Below are 14,582 nucleotides of genomic sequence, written 5' to 3'. Positions count from 1 at the left end.
CCAAATAAAACAGGAGCGACTAACAGTGATTTGTATCATTATCGTCCGGAGGGTGTAAACAATGTCTTTTCGCATGAAATTTTATATTCAAATTAATTAAGTTTCATTTATTTCCTTCTGTCTCGTGTACAGCGTGAAATAAGATGTCATTGTACAAAGTAAGAATTGAAACATGGCTTGCAAATGAAGTTTTGGCTGATCACATAATTATACTTAGTAAGAAAACACATCAATGCGTCAGGTTAAAACGAGGCTTTGAAAGGTCACGTGATGAACTCGGTTATCTGTGATAGACACAACAGGGAGTGTCGGCTAGCTTTATTTTTATCAATTTATCTCAGAGAGTGTTATAATTTCATGAAGATTCTAATTTAAAGTTTTGCTATGATTGCCCGAAATCAAACTCGTCGTGCATTAAAACAATGGACTGAAAGCATTTAATTGATAGTATCGAAACACTAGACTCGTCAGAGATGCTAGGGGCTGAACGTTTTTACTTTGGAGTGTTATAACACAAGACTCGTCAGTGATGCTAGGGGCTGAACGTTTTGACTTTGGAGTATTATAACACTAGACTCGTCAGAGATGCTAGGGGCTGAACGTTTTGACTTTGGAGTATTATAACACTAGACTTGTCAGAGATGCTAGGGGCTGAACGTTTTTACTTTGGAGTGTTATAACACAAGACTCGTCAGTGATGCTAGGGGCTGAACGTTTTGACTTTGGAGTATTATAACACTAGACTCGTCAGTGATGCTAGGGGCTGAACGTTTTGACTTTGGAGTATTATAACACTAGACTCGTCAGTGATGCTAGGGGCTGAACGTTTTGACTTTGGAGTATTATAACACTAGACTCGTCAGAGATGCTAGGGGCTGAACGTTTTGACTTTGGAGTATTATAACACTAGACTTGTCAGTGATGCTAGGGGCTGAACGTTTTGACTTTGGAGTATTATAACACTAGACCCGTCAGAGATGCTAGGGGCTGAACGTTTTGACTTTGGAGTGTTATAACACAAGACTCGTCAGTGATGCTAGGGGCTGTACGTTTTTACTTTGGAGTATTATAACACTAGACTTGTCAGTGATGCTAGGGGCTGAACGTTTTGACTTTGGAGTATTATAACACTAGACTCGTCAGAGATGCTAGGGGCTGAACGTTTTGACTTTGGAGTATTATAACACTAGACTCGTCAGTGATGTTAGGGGCTGAAAGTTTTTACTTTGGAGTATTATAACACTAGACTCGTCAGAGATGCTAGGGGCTGAACGTTTTGACTTTGGAGTGTTATAACACAAGACTCGTCAGTGATGCTAGGGGCTGTACGTTTTTACTTTGGAGTATTATAACACTAGACTCGTCAGAGATGCTAGGGGCTGAACGTTTTGACTTTGGAGTGTTATAACACTAGACTTGTCAGAGATGCTAGGGGCTGAACGTTTTGACTTTGGAGTATTATAACACTAGACTCGTCAGTGATGTTAGGGGCTGAAAGTTTTGACTTTGGAGTGTTATAACACAAGACTCGTCAGTGATGCTAGGGGCTGTACGTTTTTACTTTGGAGTATTATAACACTAGACTCGTCAGAGATGCTAGGGGCTGAACGTTTTGACTTTGGAGTGTTATAACACAAGACTCGTCGGTGATGCTAGGGGCAGAACGTTTTTACTTTGGAGTATTATAACACTAGACTCGTCAGAGATGCTAGGGGCTGAACGTTTTGACTTTGGAGTATTATAACACTAGACTTGTCAGTGATGCTAGGGGCTGAACGTTTTGACTTTGGAGTATTATAACACTAGACCCGTCAGAGATGCTAGGGGCTGAACGTTTTGACTTTGGAGTGTTATAACACAAGACTCGTCAGTGATGCTAGGGGCTGTACGTTTTTACTTTGGAGTATTATAACACTAGACTTGTCAGTGATGCTAGGGGCTGAACGTTTTGACTTTGGAGTATTATAACACTAGACTCGTCAGAGATGCTAGGGGCTGAACGTTTTGACTTTGGAGTATTATAACACTAGACTCGTCAGTGATGTTAGGGGCTGAAAGTTTTTACTTTGGAGTATTATAACACTAGACTCGTCAGAGATGCTAGGGGCTGAACGTTTTGACTTTGGAGTGTTATAACACAAGACTCGTCAGTGATGCTAGGGGCTGTACGTTTTTACTTTGGAGTATTATAACACTAGACTCGTCAGAGATGCTAGGGGCTGAACGTTTTGACTTTGGAGTGTTATAACACTAGACTTGTCAGAGATGCTAGGGGCTGAACGTTTTGACTTTGGAGTATTATAACACTAGACTCGTCAGTGATGTTAGGGGCTGAAAGTTTTGACTTTGGAGTGTTATAACACAAGACTCGTCAGTGATGCTAGGGGCTGTACGTTTTTACTTTGGAGTATTATAACACTAGACTCGTCAGAGATGCTAGGGGCTGAACGTTTTGACTTTGGAGTGTTATAACACAAGACTCGTCAGTGATGCTAGGGGCAGAACGTTTTTACTTTGGAGTATTATAACACTAGACTCGTCAGTGATGCTCGGAGATGAAAGTTTTAACTCAGAGGAAATATAACATGGGTATCATAACACTGTATTCGTCAGTGATGATATTGGCTGAAGGTTTTAACTTAGGGGTAATATAACACAGTACCAGTCAGTGATGCTTGAGGATGAAAGTTTAAACTTGTTAGTAATATTAAATGATGCTTGGGACTGAATGTGGCTGGAACATGTATCATAAGATATATTGCTCTGTTATGCTTGAGAGAATGGAAAGAAGTATTTCTGTCTTTTCGTGAATAGACCATGTCTGCTATTTTATAAAAATAATGTCAAACTATGCAAAAACAAAGACAATATATATTTAGACTAGATTTTGCGTTGTTCTACTGCTTGAAACAGAACACATTTGTCAAAAGACAGACTTTCTCAGTACACCGACTTTTCCTAGATCTCGACTAAATCGACACAAACTACTAACTATTGTTCTTCTTCCTGAATATGTCTGTCAGTTTCAGATATATATAAGAAATCGTGATATGTTATAGATACCAAAGGTTTTAATAGTTTTGAATTAATTCGTGGACCGAAGTATCGATGTTAATTCAAGTTTTATCCGTTTTGTCAGGCGTAAGATACTAGTACGTCTGAAGATTTATGAAAACAAGTGTTGTTTCTGTATGTTTTAGGTGGCGCAGAAGGTTATAAGAAAAATGTCCATATCCAATAAAACTCTTCTAAGGCATGGATGTCACTTGAGTGATTTTAAGTAAAAAGAAATAAAATGGCTTCTGCAAGCTCCGTTCGATCTAAGTTATGGCGTGAAAAGCGAAAGGACAATACAGAATTTATGGAACGGGAAAGGGAAAGAAAACGACAGGAAAGACGAAAACGTTCAGTGGAGAAAAAACAACATGACAAAGAACTCTGCAAGAAACGCCAAGAAAAATTTCGGGAAAGGAAGCGGAAGTTGGACTCAAAACAGGCTGTCTCCGTTATAAATGTAAACGAAGTTATTGATGAAACCGGAGGTCATACTACAGCCTTGGAGACATTTATATCAAATTATACTGATTTGGACTCGAATCCATCATTTGATCAACACCAATCGGCGATAGATTCTAAATCATCCCAAAGTAGCGATGTTGATGACATGGGTGACGATCAATGTCTTGCCATTCTACTTAACCTATGTAGTGACAGGTATGGATAACAATAAGCATAATCAAATATTACAATTTTGTTTTATTTTATTTATTTATTTTTGTGTATTCGAATGCTACTAATGAAAAATACTGCACACAAGTATATGGTCATATCAAAGCTATCCCGGAAGTCGACTTTAGATAAAATCGAAACGCTTCTAATAATTGTGTCAGTGGCATAAACAATAGTATGAATAGATAGGTTTATTTCTCGAAAATGCTTTTCGTATATTTGTGAGTTTGAAAACCGTACGTAAATGAATGATATTATATTTATTTCAAAGGCCGGCCGAAGGAACCGCATCTCTGCAAAGAAATTTAGAAAATAGAACAGAAAACGAAAGCATCAACATAACACACGATGGTGCACGACGAGCTTATTTTCAAACATTACATACGGTGCTGTCACAGACTACTGACTTTGACGACATGAAGAGGCTATGTAGTGCATATTCGTTACTTGTTGAGCAAAAATTTCCAATAAAAGACCTACCAAACCTTGATGCAAAGGATTACCAACTGGATAGCGTCGCCTCTTGTTTGTACCCATATGATGATGCTCCAAATGCTTTCGTACCAATACAAATTCTCGGGGACGGAAATTGCTTACCAAGAATTGGCAGTTTGTTTGCTTATGGGAACGAGACACATCACGTCGAAATAAGAGTAAGGATATGTATGGAATTATGCCAGTTTGAGGACAGCTACTTGGAAGACTCATATTTGAACAGAGGCACTGATAACCCATTTGAAGACCTCGCAATGACCTTAGCGTTGTATACCGATATATACGTCCCGACAAACAATGACGTATGCCGTTCTACCTTCAGACAATACGCGAAGGATGTACTGAAGATTAACAGTTTTTGTAGCATGTGGAGCATATTCGCGCTAGCTAGTGTTCTTGGTGTACAGATATTTTCCATTTACCCATCTTACGGTGGGTACAATGTGAGGCAGCATCTTCATCGTATACTCATGCCCCGACAATTTCGACAGGGCGATAGACGAATTATTCACGTCATGTGGACTAACACAATGGGGAAGCAACACAATCCCAGTTCGTGGACTCCGAATCACTTTGTTGCTGTCTTGCCAAGAAAGGAAGCTGTGTACAATTCAACAACGCAAAAGCAGTTTGCAGGAGTGCAAGTCGGTACACATCCATACGGGTACGTATTTAAATGTTGTGGAAAACCGTAAAATACCACGCGATGTTATAGTATTTTATGCTTTATACAACCATTTGCGATACTCAAATTTGTAGGACTTTTCATCGTGTGCATTTGTCCAGTTGTGGCATTTTCCCTTTAGTTCTACTTTTATTAGTTTGTGTAAAGTCCCTGATGTCAAAATAATTGTATGCATTCATATTTCACAAATAACCTACCGTTATACACCACTACGCTGGCAGACCGCGAAATACTACAGATAGAGAAAATAGAATTATGTATAGACAGGCAAGGCGAGCCACATTCATGATGTTGCTACTTTGAAATTCTTTCCTCTAAAAATGTAAGATTCAGTTGCATGTTCTTGATGGGACTTTAAATGAGCAGAAGTACCACGATCAGATCCTTCGAACTTTAGTTGTTTCGCAATTTGATGTCCATCCATTGGTTAATCGGTCTGTCCTGATGGATGACAATGCCAAACCACATAGATTATTGTCATACCTTCATAATTAAGTAAAACGTTCTCGTTATTTAACAGTTGATAAGAAACAGATGAAAGAAAACGTTTCTATACTTTGGAAATATCTTTTTGAACATTCTTTTTGTAAACGCTACAGTACTTCCGTTTCTGAAGATATCCTTTTGGGCAATCTTTTTAAAATGATACAGTACTTCCGGTTCTGTATATACCTTTTTGGGCAGACTTTTTAAAATGATACAGTACTTCCGGTTCTATATATATCTTTTTGGGTAGTCCTTTTGAAATGATACAGTACTCTCGGTGTTTAGATTTCTTGTCCTATCGACAGAAAACATTCCTTTATATCTTGTTGAGTTGTCATAGAAAATATCTCTTAAAAATGGTGAGCAAAATTAAGCGCAATCCCTTACACATGGCCGTAAGACTAAATTTAGAAAGTCTAGTCATATATTGGCAGGGAGTATTTCCACCAATTTTCAAACTGACCTTACGAAAGATATTTTTGATTGATGCTAACAGTAGTCTATAGAAAAAGTTTCCAAAAAGTACAAAACATAGAAAAGTTTGCCAACTTGTGTAGGATATTATTTTAACATATTGCCATACTTTCATGATTTGATAAGGCACGTGATATCAGTAAAAATTATATTTAACAAAATAGCATTGGTATTTAAGTTCTGAAAAAAAATTAAGGTTCCGTCTGCAAATCAAGTTCTACTGTCAAACATTTTGTAACTCCGTTACTTTAACACAAAAGATAACTAAACTAAACTTCATGGCTGCATGGCCATGTTCCAATATTGTAAAGTACTTTAACCGTGGTTGCTTAAAAGCTGAATATAATGTGATTTCCGACATGAAATAAGTTTCAACATGCAATCTTGATAAGTGTATAAGTAATATTCAATTTAAATGGGTGTTGTAATGCTAACTAATTTTGTCAAAAGACCGATGTCATTTACATCCTGATGAAGAGCTTGTCTACCTGTGTAAGACGTGTAATGAATTACCCTTATGCTACAAATGCCATCTAGAAGGTCATCATAGTCACAACATGATTGATCTAATAGCATATCTTGCTGAAAAGGAAAGGGAGTATTTGAGGAGAGAAACATCTCAACATCAGGAAATGATACAGGAACACAAGGATAATATTCTGTAACTGAAAAGAGAAATTAACATAAGAAATAAGTTTTATAAGGAACAGTTGGTAAAATGGACCGATGTTCAGAATGAGAAGGTGTCTGAAAATGAGAGGAAACTGAAGACATTTGAATCCCAATTAGAAAATCTAGCATTTTCCCCAGAGAGCAAAAACAGTGAATTAAGGATGCAGCCGGTATCCGAAAGACTTTTAACACTGTCTAAGAAACCTAGTCAACTTATTATGACAGATGAATATCCACTTACGAAACTTGTTTACCCTACGGGACCTGTCCATCTCTTAGAAAAGCTAGGAACCCTTACTGAGATTCCTTGCCAGATCAGTAATGAAACAGTTGGCGGATTCATGACAGCAACCACTGAATCAGGATCAGAAACATTTGTAAAACAACCTGATCGAACAGTGTCAGCTATACCGACGTTCGGAGATGTGTATCCGCCGTTGCGGTTTGCGTCCAACGATGTAAAGACGTTGACAAATAGTGATAAGCGTTGTTACATGGATGTTTTAGGGGGCAAAAGCCCGACATCCTCAAATGACCATCAACCAAACAATGGTGACTTGTGCACAGATCAAGTAATGCAATCAATGGCACAAAATGATACCATTACAGACATATGCCATGAATACAAAGTAAATCCCGCAACGGCCAAAGTTTGGGAAAAGGGACTGTCACGTGATACTGCCATTCCTATCGGAAATACAGACCGGACCGGTGCACATATTGCAACTGATTACCAAGTGATTAATATTATTGAGAAGGGAGAAAAATGTTGCATAACAATTGACAATGTGGTTACAAAACATGTTGTGCTGCCATATTCAGCTAATGGCTGGTGCAGGTTATACTGCGTAGATTCCGCAGTGTGTGTATTTGAAAACATAATGAACATCTCTACTACAGAGACTGAGTTTTGTGAGTGTTTGTCACCTATTGACTACACTGCTTGGTATGCATGTCATGAAAATGATGGTGATTTTAGTATTAAACGATCGACATCACCAGAGAAGTTTGAAACTGTGTTCACGGTCAAAGATCAACCGGAAAGTATATGCGTGACAAGAGACGGACGCGTACTTGTTTCCGAGATGGACACCCGACAGCTAACACTTTATAGCACAACAGGAAATGTTTTATTACATTCTGTGGTAGAAAATGACGTTGCTATTGATACAAATGCGACACGTATCAGGGAATGTCCACAAACAAAGGATATAGGCATCCTTTATGCACAAAAAACATCAAAACAAGTCGTTGTATATGGCGGTTTGTTGACCAAGAGATGTGTAATTGATGTTGATTTATCTTTAGACATCAATGATTTTTGTTTTGACAGACGTGGTAATATTCTTCTATGTTATGATCATATCATCCAAATGTTCGATCAAGGAACTGGAAAGTTTATCCGAACTGTTTGTCAAGACGACACTGCATATTTTTGTGCCTGTGATGTAAATGATAATGGGATTATGTGGGTAATCAAGGATCGGCGGGACCTCAAAGCCATTCGTTTATACAATCGAAAGTTGCAGTCGATGTGATATTACTGTGATATAAAGACAAAATGAACAGGTGTCATAATAATATCGGCGATGAAAGATGTCTGGGAATAATCCTTTATCTTAGGTGTGAAGCTGTGATATGAATGATAACAGAAAGAACTCAATTATATTGTTTCGAAATATTTTCTTATACTGACGCATCTTTAAGACATGAAACATTTTAGTGCAAATTCCTAGATCGTTAGGAAGTTGATATAATCGCTGCACATGCTGTAAAAACATCACCATGTTAACATAATCATAATCCAAACCCAAAGGCCATACAAACTAGGGCAAAATAAGAACAAAAGTAAGTACCAGGATAATAATGACCAGGTTGTCCGAAAGAGTAAGCGTCTGCTGCTTCATCGACGACACCAGACGTGTAAACCTTGGTCAATCGAAGAAAGTAATGTCACGTTCTCAAATGAGAACAAGGTATACAACAACGGAACAAACAGGTAAACTAACGAGCATCAAATACGTCCAGCTTCATATCACACAATGACATAGAATATTTATCAATGAAATCACTCTGGTGACCATAAAAATCGATTTAATATCCTTTCAGTGTGACTGTAAAACCCTCGTGTGATGCAAATATATGGTTCTGAACAATACGTCTTCGTCAATAATACGTCTAGAACCAAGATGATATTTTCCGATGGTGACATGGCGGAAACGACTACATCATCTCCCAAGTAGATTTTCGATCCCATCTTGCTGATTTGTATTGTGATTTTTACTTTTTGTTGAAAGATTTATTTTTTTCATGCGGAGGTAGTCCGAAGAAGTTTGTTTGACTCTCTAGACGTGATTAAAAATTCCCTTCGTCGCAGTCGATATTCGGATTTCCTCCCGATATAAAAATGTCAAAAACCTGCATCCCGATATAAAAATGTCAAAAACCTGCATGGGTCGACATTCAGGCATGCTTTTATGTACTACAAATCACATATCGATGGATAAATAAAATTTGTATTCTTCTGACTTAAATGTTTCAAAGCAATTAAAATTTTGTCGAAATATTTCCTTGTCATTTTCCCAATTTCTTTCCATCATATTTACAATATACGGATGTTTTCAAGCCTTATAAACCTGCCATTTGCTCTAATCTCGCGAGAGTTTATAATTGGTAGATTTACTAGGTTTCCATTGGTAATTTTACCCGACAGTTGACTATGACTGGGACTTCCTGCAATAATTGTTAAACTTTCTTTCGTTTTTGTTTTTACTTTTGTATGTATGTGTGATGTCCAAATGTAATAAAATCGTAACAGTAATCAACGAATTCCTAATAAAAAAATGCTTAACTGTGAAACTGCAACAAAATTGTTCTTTTTAACATTTTACCTGGTGGCTACTGCTCTATAATTGCATACTGAAATGAAAGCAAATTTGAAACATTTTTATCACAATTCAGAAAAGTAACTTTTTGACACGTGTTAAAGTAAAAAATGTTAATGAAAAATAATGAAAACGGAAATATTTTTCACCTTTTTTTTCAATTTCAATTCCATTCAGTATCATAAAAGTTAAACACTAGAACAAATGTCAGCAATATATTCGAGACGATAAGAGCCTCGGGTTCAATGGGATCTATAGACATAGATAACTTTTTTGACCGAACATAGAGCTTTCTCAGATCGGATCCTCCGCATACTTCAATCTTAATTAATTCATGAGATGACTAAGAATGAAAAGTATCACCAGCAAAAAGGCTTGACCGAGAAGAATTCAAGGCAATATCATTTATTGATACATTAGGAAAAGTAAAGGCCCTAGAACTGAACCTTGATGTACCTCAGCGTTTAAAGACTTAAATAATCCAAAGAAGAAATTGTCCCGAGATGCATTAGTTCTCCACTGTATGAAGTAGAGTTTAAGGCCTTCGAAAATCCTAGAGTACTTAATGACATGGTCATGGTGACAGCACTCCTTACGTGCATAGCCGGTTCATAACTTAATGTAAATTTATTTTAACATTTTTTTGTTATTAGTTGTGTAAAACATTGATAAGCAAGATTTGTAAATATACAAACAGGAAGCCCATTAAGTAACTCTCAGACTTACGACATTCAGGGGATGTTCCTCTAACTTAACCATAAAGACATATATCAGCTTTTCACAGCTGGTAACATGACCTCATTATACCGAATATAGATAATACATTTATAAACAGCGTGATAAAACTGATCACTGTTTGTTAGAAAGTGAAGAAAATATATTATAATTTACTAAAACACAAAAAAATATGCTTCAAGTGTGAAAGGCAAATAAATACCATTAATTCATAATTGGAGGCTTTAAAAACTGATTAAAAAATAAACACCCAAAGATGACATACTTGATCATGTCTGCTATACTCCATTCGTTCCAATGGTACATGTAGTGAACGCGTTATTATGTCAGTAATAAAGATCAATACGTAATTGATTTATGTATTTTTATCGTTAAATAAAGATGTTTATCGTTAAAATTATCAGCTACAGGAATACGGTGTGATATCTATAATACATATGATGATTGATGTTTACTGTTCTTTAGAAGTATAAAAGTAACGTATATGCTAGACTCTATGTTAGTGAACGTTGAATACAAAATTTAAAAAAATATATAAATAACCAAAAAATAAATATTAACAAACAAACAAAACTGATTATGATAACAAGAGTTCCTCGGAACTGTATGTGTCGCCAGCATAAAGTGTCACGGTCACCCAGAAATTGATCTGGATGTGCAACAATCAACCATAAAGTTGTAATACCAAATTTCATTTCGATAACTCAAAGCATAAGCCAAAAAATCCGGAAAACAATATTCCCAGGAAATTTTCTAGGTTGAAAGGGGCATAACTCTGCCAAAAAGGGTCACAGACAGCCGGGAATCGAACTTAATCTGTACCCTTGCAACAAAAAGCCATATGCCAAATTTCATTTTGATAACTCCAAGCATTGCCGAAAAAAAGTCCGGAAAACTTTCGTACGGACGACGACGACGACGCGTGACGACTGACAAAGTGATCCCTAAGTGTTCGCCAGCTCTGCAGGCGACACAATTAAAAAAAAAAAACAAACAAAAACAAACAAACAAAAAAGAAAATGATAATAATAACAAATAGATGAATAAAAAAATAAATTACATCTAGCCGTTGATGACACTTACCTGCATAATGCAATTGCTCCCACTTTATAAAAGTGCGTTATTTTTATTTTTAATAACTCGACATACAACATAAATCAAATGAAATCTAAATTAATTAACAAAATATATTTAAAGCTGTGTAATCATAGCGATGGTGGTCGGATGGCGCAATGGTAACGTACTCGCCTTTCACCTAGCGGTCCTGGGTTCGATTCCCGGACCGGACGTGAAAAGGTAAGGGGTCACCTGCCCGACCACATTAGCTTTCCCTATTACTCCGGTTTCCTCCCACTATATGACCCTCGCGCGCATACATCCAGGTCAACAAGAGTGAATTGTACATTGAAATCCAAGCCAATATTGCTACCATTCCAAAATCATTAAAACATAATATTTGAAACAGCAGTTTGTACCAAACGAGTTAAGAAAATCTCGGAATTATCGTACAATTTTCATAGTCGTAAAAATAAATAGATAAAGTCAAAGTTGGTGAAGTGTTAAACATTTTTATTTCTCATCACAAAACAGGACAATAAACTAAGCAAATAAATAAGTTTGTTTTAAAATGTCTTTCCTCTTTAGCTGTGTTATCACTTGGGATATTCTGTATCTATATGTGTTATCACTTGGGATATTCTGTATCTATATGTGTTATTACGTGTGTATTCTGTAGCTATATGTGTTATTACGTGTGTATTCTGTATCTATATGTGTTATTACGTGTGTATTCTGTATCTATATGTGTTATAACGTGTGTATTTTGTATCTATATATGTTATTACGTGTGTATTCTGTAGCTATATGTGTTATTACGTGTGTATTCTGTATCTATATGTGTTATTACGTGTGTATTCTGTATCTATATATGTTATTACGTGTGTATTCTGTATCTATATGTGTCATTACGTGTGTATTCTGTATCTATATGTGTTATTACGTGCGTATTCTGTATCTATATATGTGTAATTACGTGTGTATTCTGTAGCTATTTATGTTATTACGTGTGTATTCTGTATCTATATGTGTTATTACGTGTGTATTCTGTATCTATATGTGTTAACACGTGTGTATTCTGTATCGATATGTGTTAATACGTGTGTATTATGTATTTATGTGTTATTACGTGGGATATTCTGTATCTATATGTGTTAATACGTGTGTATTCTGTATCTATATGTGTTAATACGTCTGTATGCTGTATATATACGTATTATTACGTGTGTATTCTGTATCTATATGTGTTAATACGTGTGTATTCTGTATCTATATGTGTTAATACGTGTGTATGCTGTATATATACGTATTATTACGTGTGTATTCTGTATATATATGTATTATTACGTGTGTATTCTGTATATATATGTGTTATTACGTGCGTTTTATGTATATATATATGTATTTTTACGTGTGTATTCTGTATATATATGTATTATTACGTGTGTATTCTGTATATATATGTATTATTACGTGTGTATTTTGTATCTATATATGTTATTACGTGTGTATTCCGTATCTATTTATGTTATTACGTGTGTATTCCGTATCTATATATGTATTATTACGTGTGTATTCTGTATCTATATATGTTATTACGTGTGTATTTTGTATCTATATATGTTATTACGTGTGTATTCTGTATCTATGTATGTATTATCACGTGTGTAATTCTTTAAGTGACTGTGTAATTATGTAGGTGAGTGTTGAATTATGTAGGTGAGTGTTTAATTATTTAGGTGAGTGTGTAATTATGTAGGTGAGTGTTTAATTTCATTGGTGAGTGTGTAATTATGTGTGTGAGTGTGTAATTATGTAGGTGAGTGTGTAATAATGTAGGTGAGTGTGAAATTCTTTAGGTGAGTGTGTAATTCTGTAGGTGAGTGTATAATTATGTAGGTAAGTGTGTAATTCTGTACGTGAGTGTTTCATTCTGTGGTTGAGTGTGTTATTCTGTAGGTGAGTGTTTAATTCTGTAGGTGAGCGTGTAATTATGTAGGTGAGTGTGTAATGATGTATGTTAGTGTTTAACTATGTAGGTGAGTGTGTAATTATGTAGGTCTGTGTGATATTCTATTTTAGGTAATTGTGTAATTCTGTAGGTGAGTATGTAATGCTATAGGTCAGTGTGTAATTATGTAGGTCAGTGTGTAATTTTGTAAGTGAGTGTTTAATTTTGTAGATGAGTGTGTAATAATGTAGGTGTGTAATTATGTAGGTGAGTGTGTAATTATGTAGGTTAGTGTGTAATAATGTAGGTGAGTGTGTAATCCTGTAGGTAAGTGTGTAATTATGTAGATGAGTGTTTGATTATGTAGGTGAGTGTGAAATTATGAAGGTCAGTGTGTATTTATGTTGGTCAGATTGTAATTATGTAGGCCAGTGTGTAATTCTGTAGATGAGATTGTAATTATGCAGGTCAGTGTGTAACTATATAGGTGAGTGTTTAATTATGTCGGTCACTGTATAGTTGTGTAGGTCATTGTGTAATTCTGTACATGAGTGTGTAATTTCGTATCTGAGTGTGTAATAATGTAGGTGAGTGTGTAATTTTGTAGGTGAGTGTGTAATTATGTAGGTGAGTGTGTAATTCTGTAGGTGAGTGTGTAATTGTGTAGGTGAGAGAGTCTAATTCTGTAGATGAGTGCGTAATTATGTAGGTCAGTGTGTAATTATGTAGGTGAGATTGTAATTATGCAGGTCAGTGTGTAACTTTATAGGTGAGTGTTTAATTATGTCGGTCACTGTGTAGATGTGTAGGTTATTGTGTAATTCTGTAGATGAGTGTGTAATTATGTAGGTGAGTGTTTAATTCTGTAGGTGAGTGTGTAATTATGTACGTGAGTGTATAATAATAAATGTGAGTGTGTAATTATATAGGGGAGTGTGTAATTATGTAGGTCAATGTGTAATTATGTAGGTCAGTGTGTAATTATGTAGGTCTGTGTGTAATTATATAGGTCGGTATGTATTTATGTAGACCAGTGTGTAATTATGCAGGTCAGTGTGTAATCATGTAGGTGAGTGTGGTGTGATGTAGGTGAGTGTGTATTTATGTAGGTGAGTGTGTAATTCTGTAGGTAAGTGTGTAATTCTGTAGGCGATTGTTAAATTATATAGGTAAATGTGTAAATATGTAGATGGAAGTTTAATCATGTAGGTGAGTGTGAAATTCTGTAGATGAGTGTGTAATTCTTTAAGTGATTATATAATTCTGTAGATGAGTGTTGAATTATTTAGGTGAGTGTGTAATAATGTAGGTGAGTGTTAAATTTCGTTGGTGAGTGTGTAATTATGTGTGTAAGTGTGTAATTATGTAGGTGAGTGTGTAATTATGTAGGTGAGTGTGTTATTCTGTAGGTGAG

At 35.8% G+C, this 14,582-nt stretch overlaps 1 protein-coding gene across 1 annotated transcript; it reads left to right on the top strand.

Moving 5' to 3' along the window:
• Nucleotides 1–3,295: 3,295 nt before the first annotated feature.
• On the top strand, nt 3,296–8,079 carry LOC132547943 (uncharacterized). Its single transcript, XM_060211759.1, is given in 3 exon segments — nt 3,296–3,714; nt 4,001–4,872; nt 6,320–8,079. Coding segments are annotated over 3 exon segments (3,051 nt in total).
• Nucleotides 8,080–14,582: the final 6,503 nt, after the last annotated feature.

The sequence above is a fragment of the Ylistrum balloti genome, unplaced genomic scaffold (genome assembly GCF_031769215.1).
Source record: "Ylistrum balloti isolate Yb309-2 unplaced genomic scaffold, AGI_CSIRO_Ybal_v1 Utg369614, whole genome shotgun sequence".
Classification (NCBI taxonomy): domain Eukaryota; kingdom Metazoa; phylum Mollusca; class Bivalvia; order Pectinida; family Pectinidae; genus Ylistrum; species Ylistrum balloti.
Note: the sequence above shows the minus strand (reverse complement) of the source record. Positions and strands in the feature narration are given on the sequence as shown.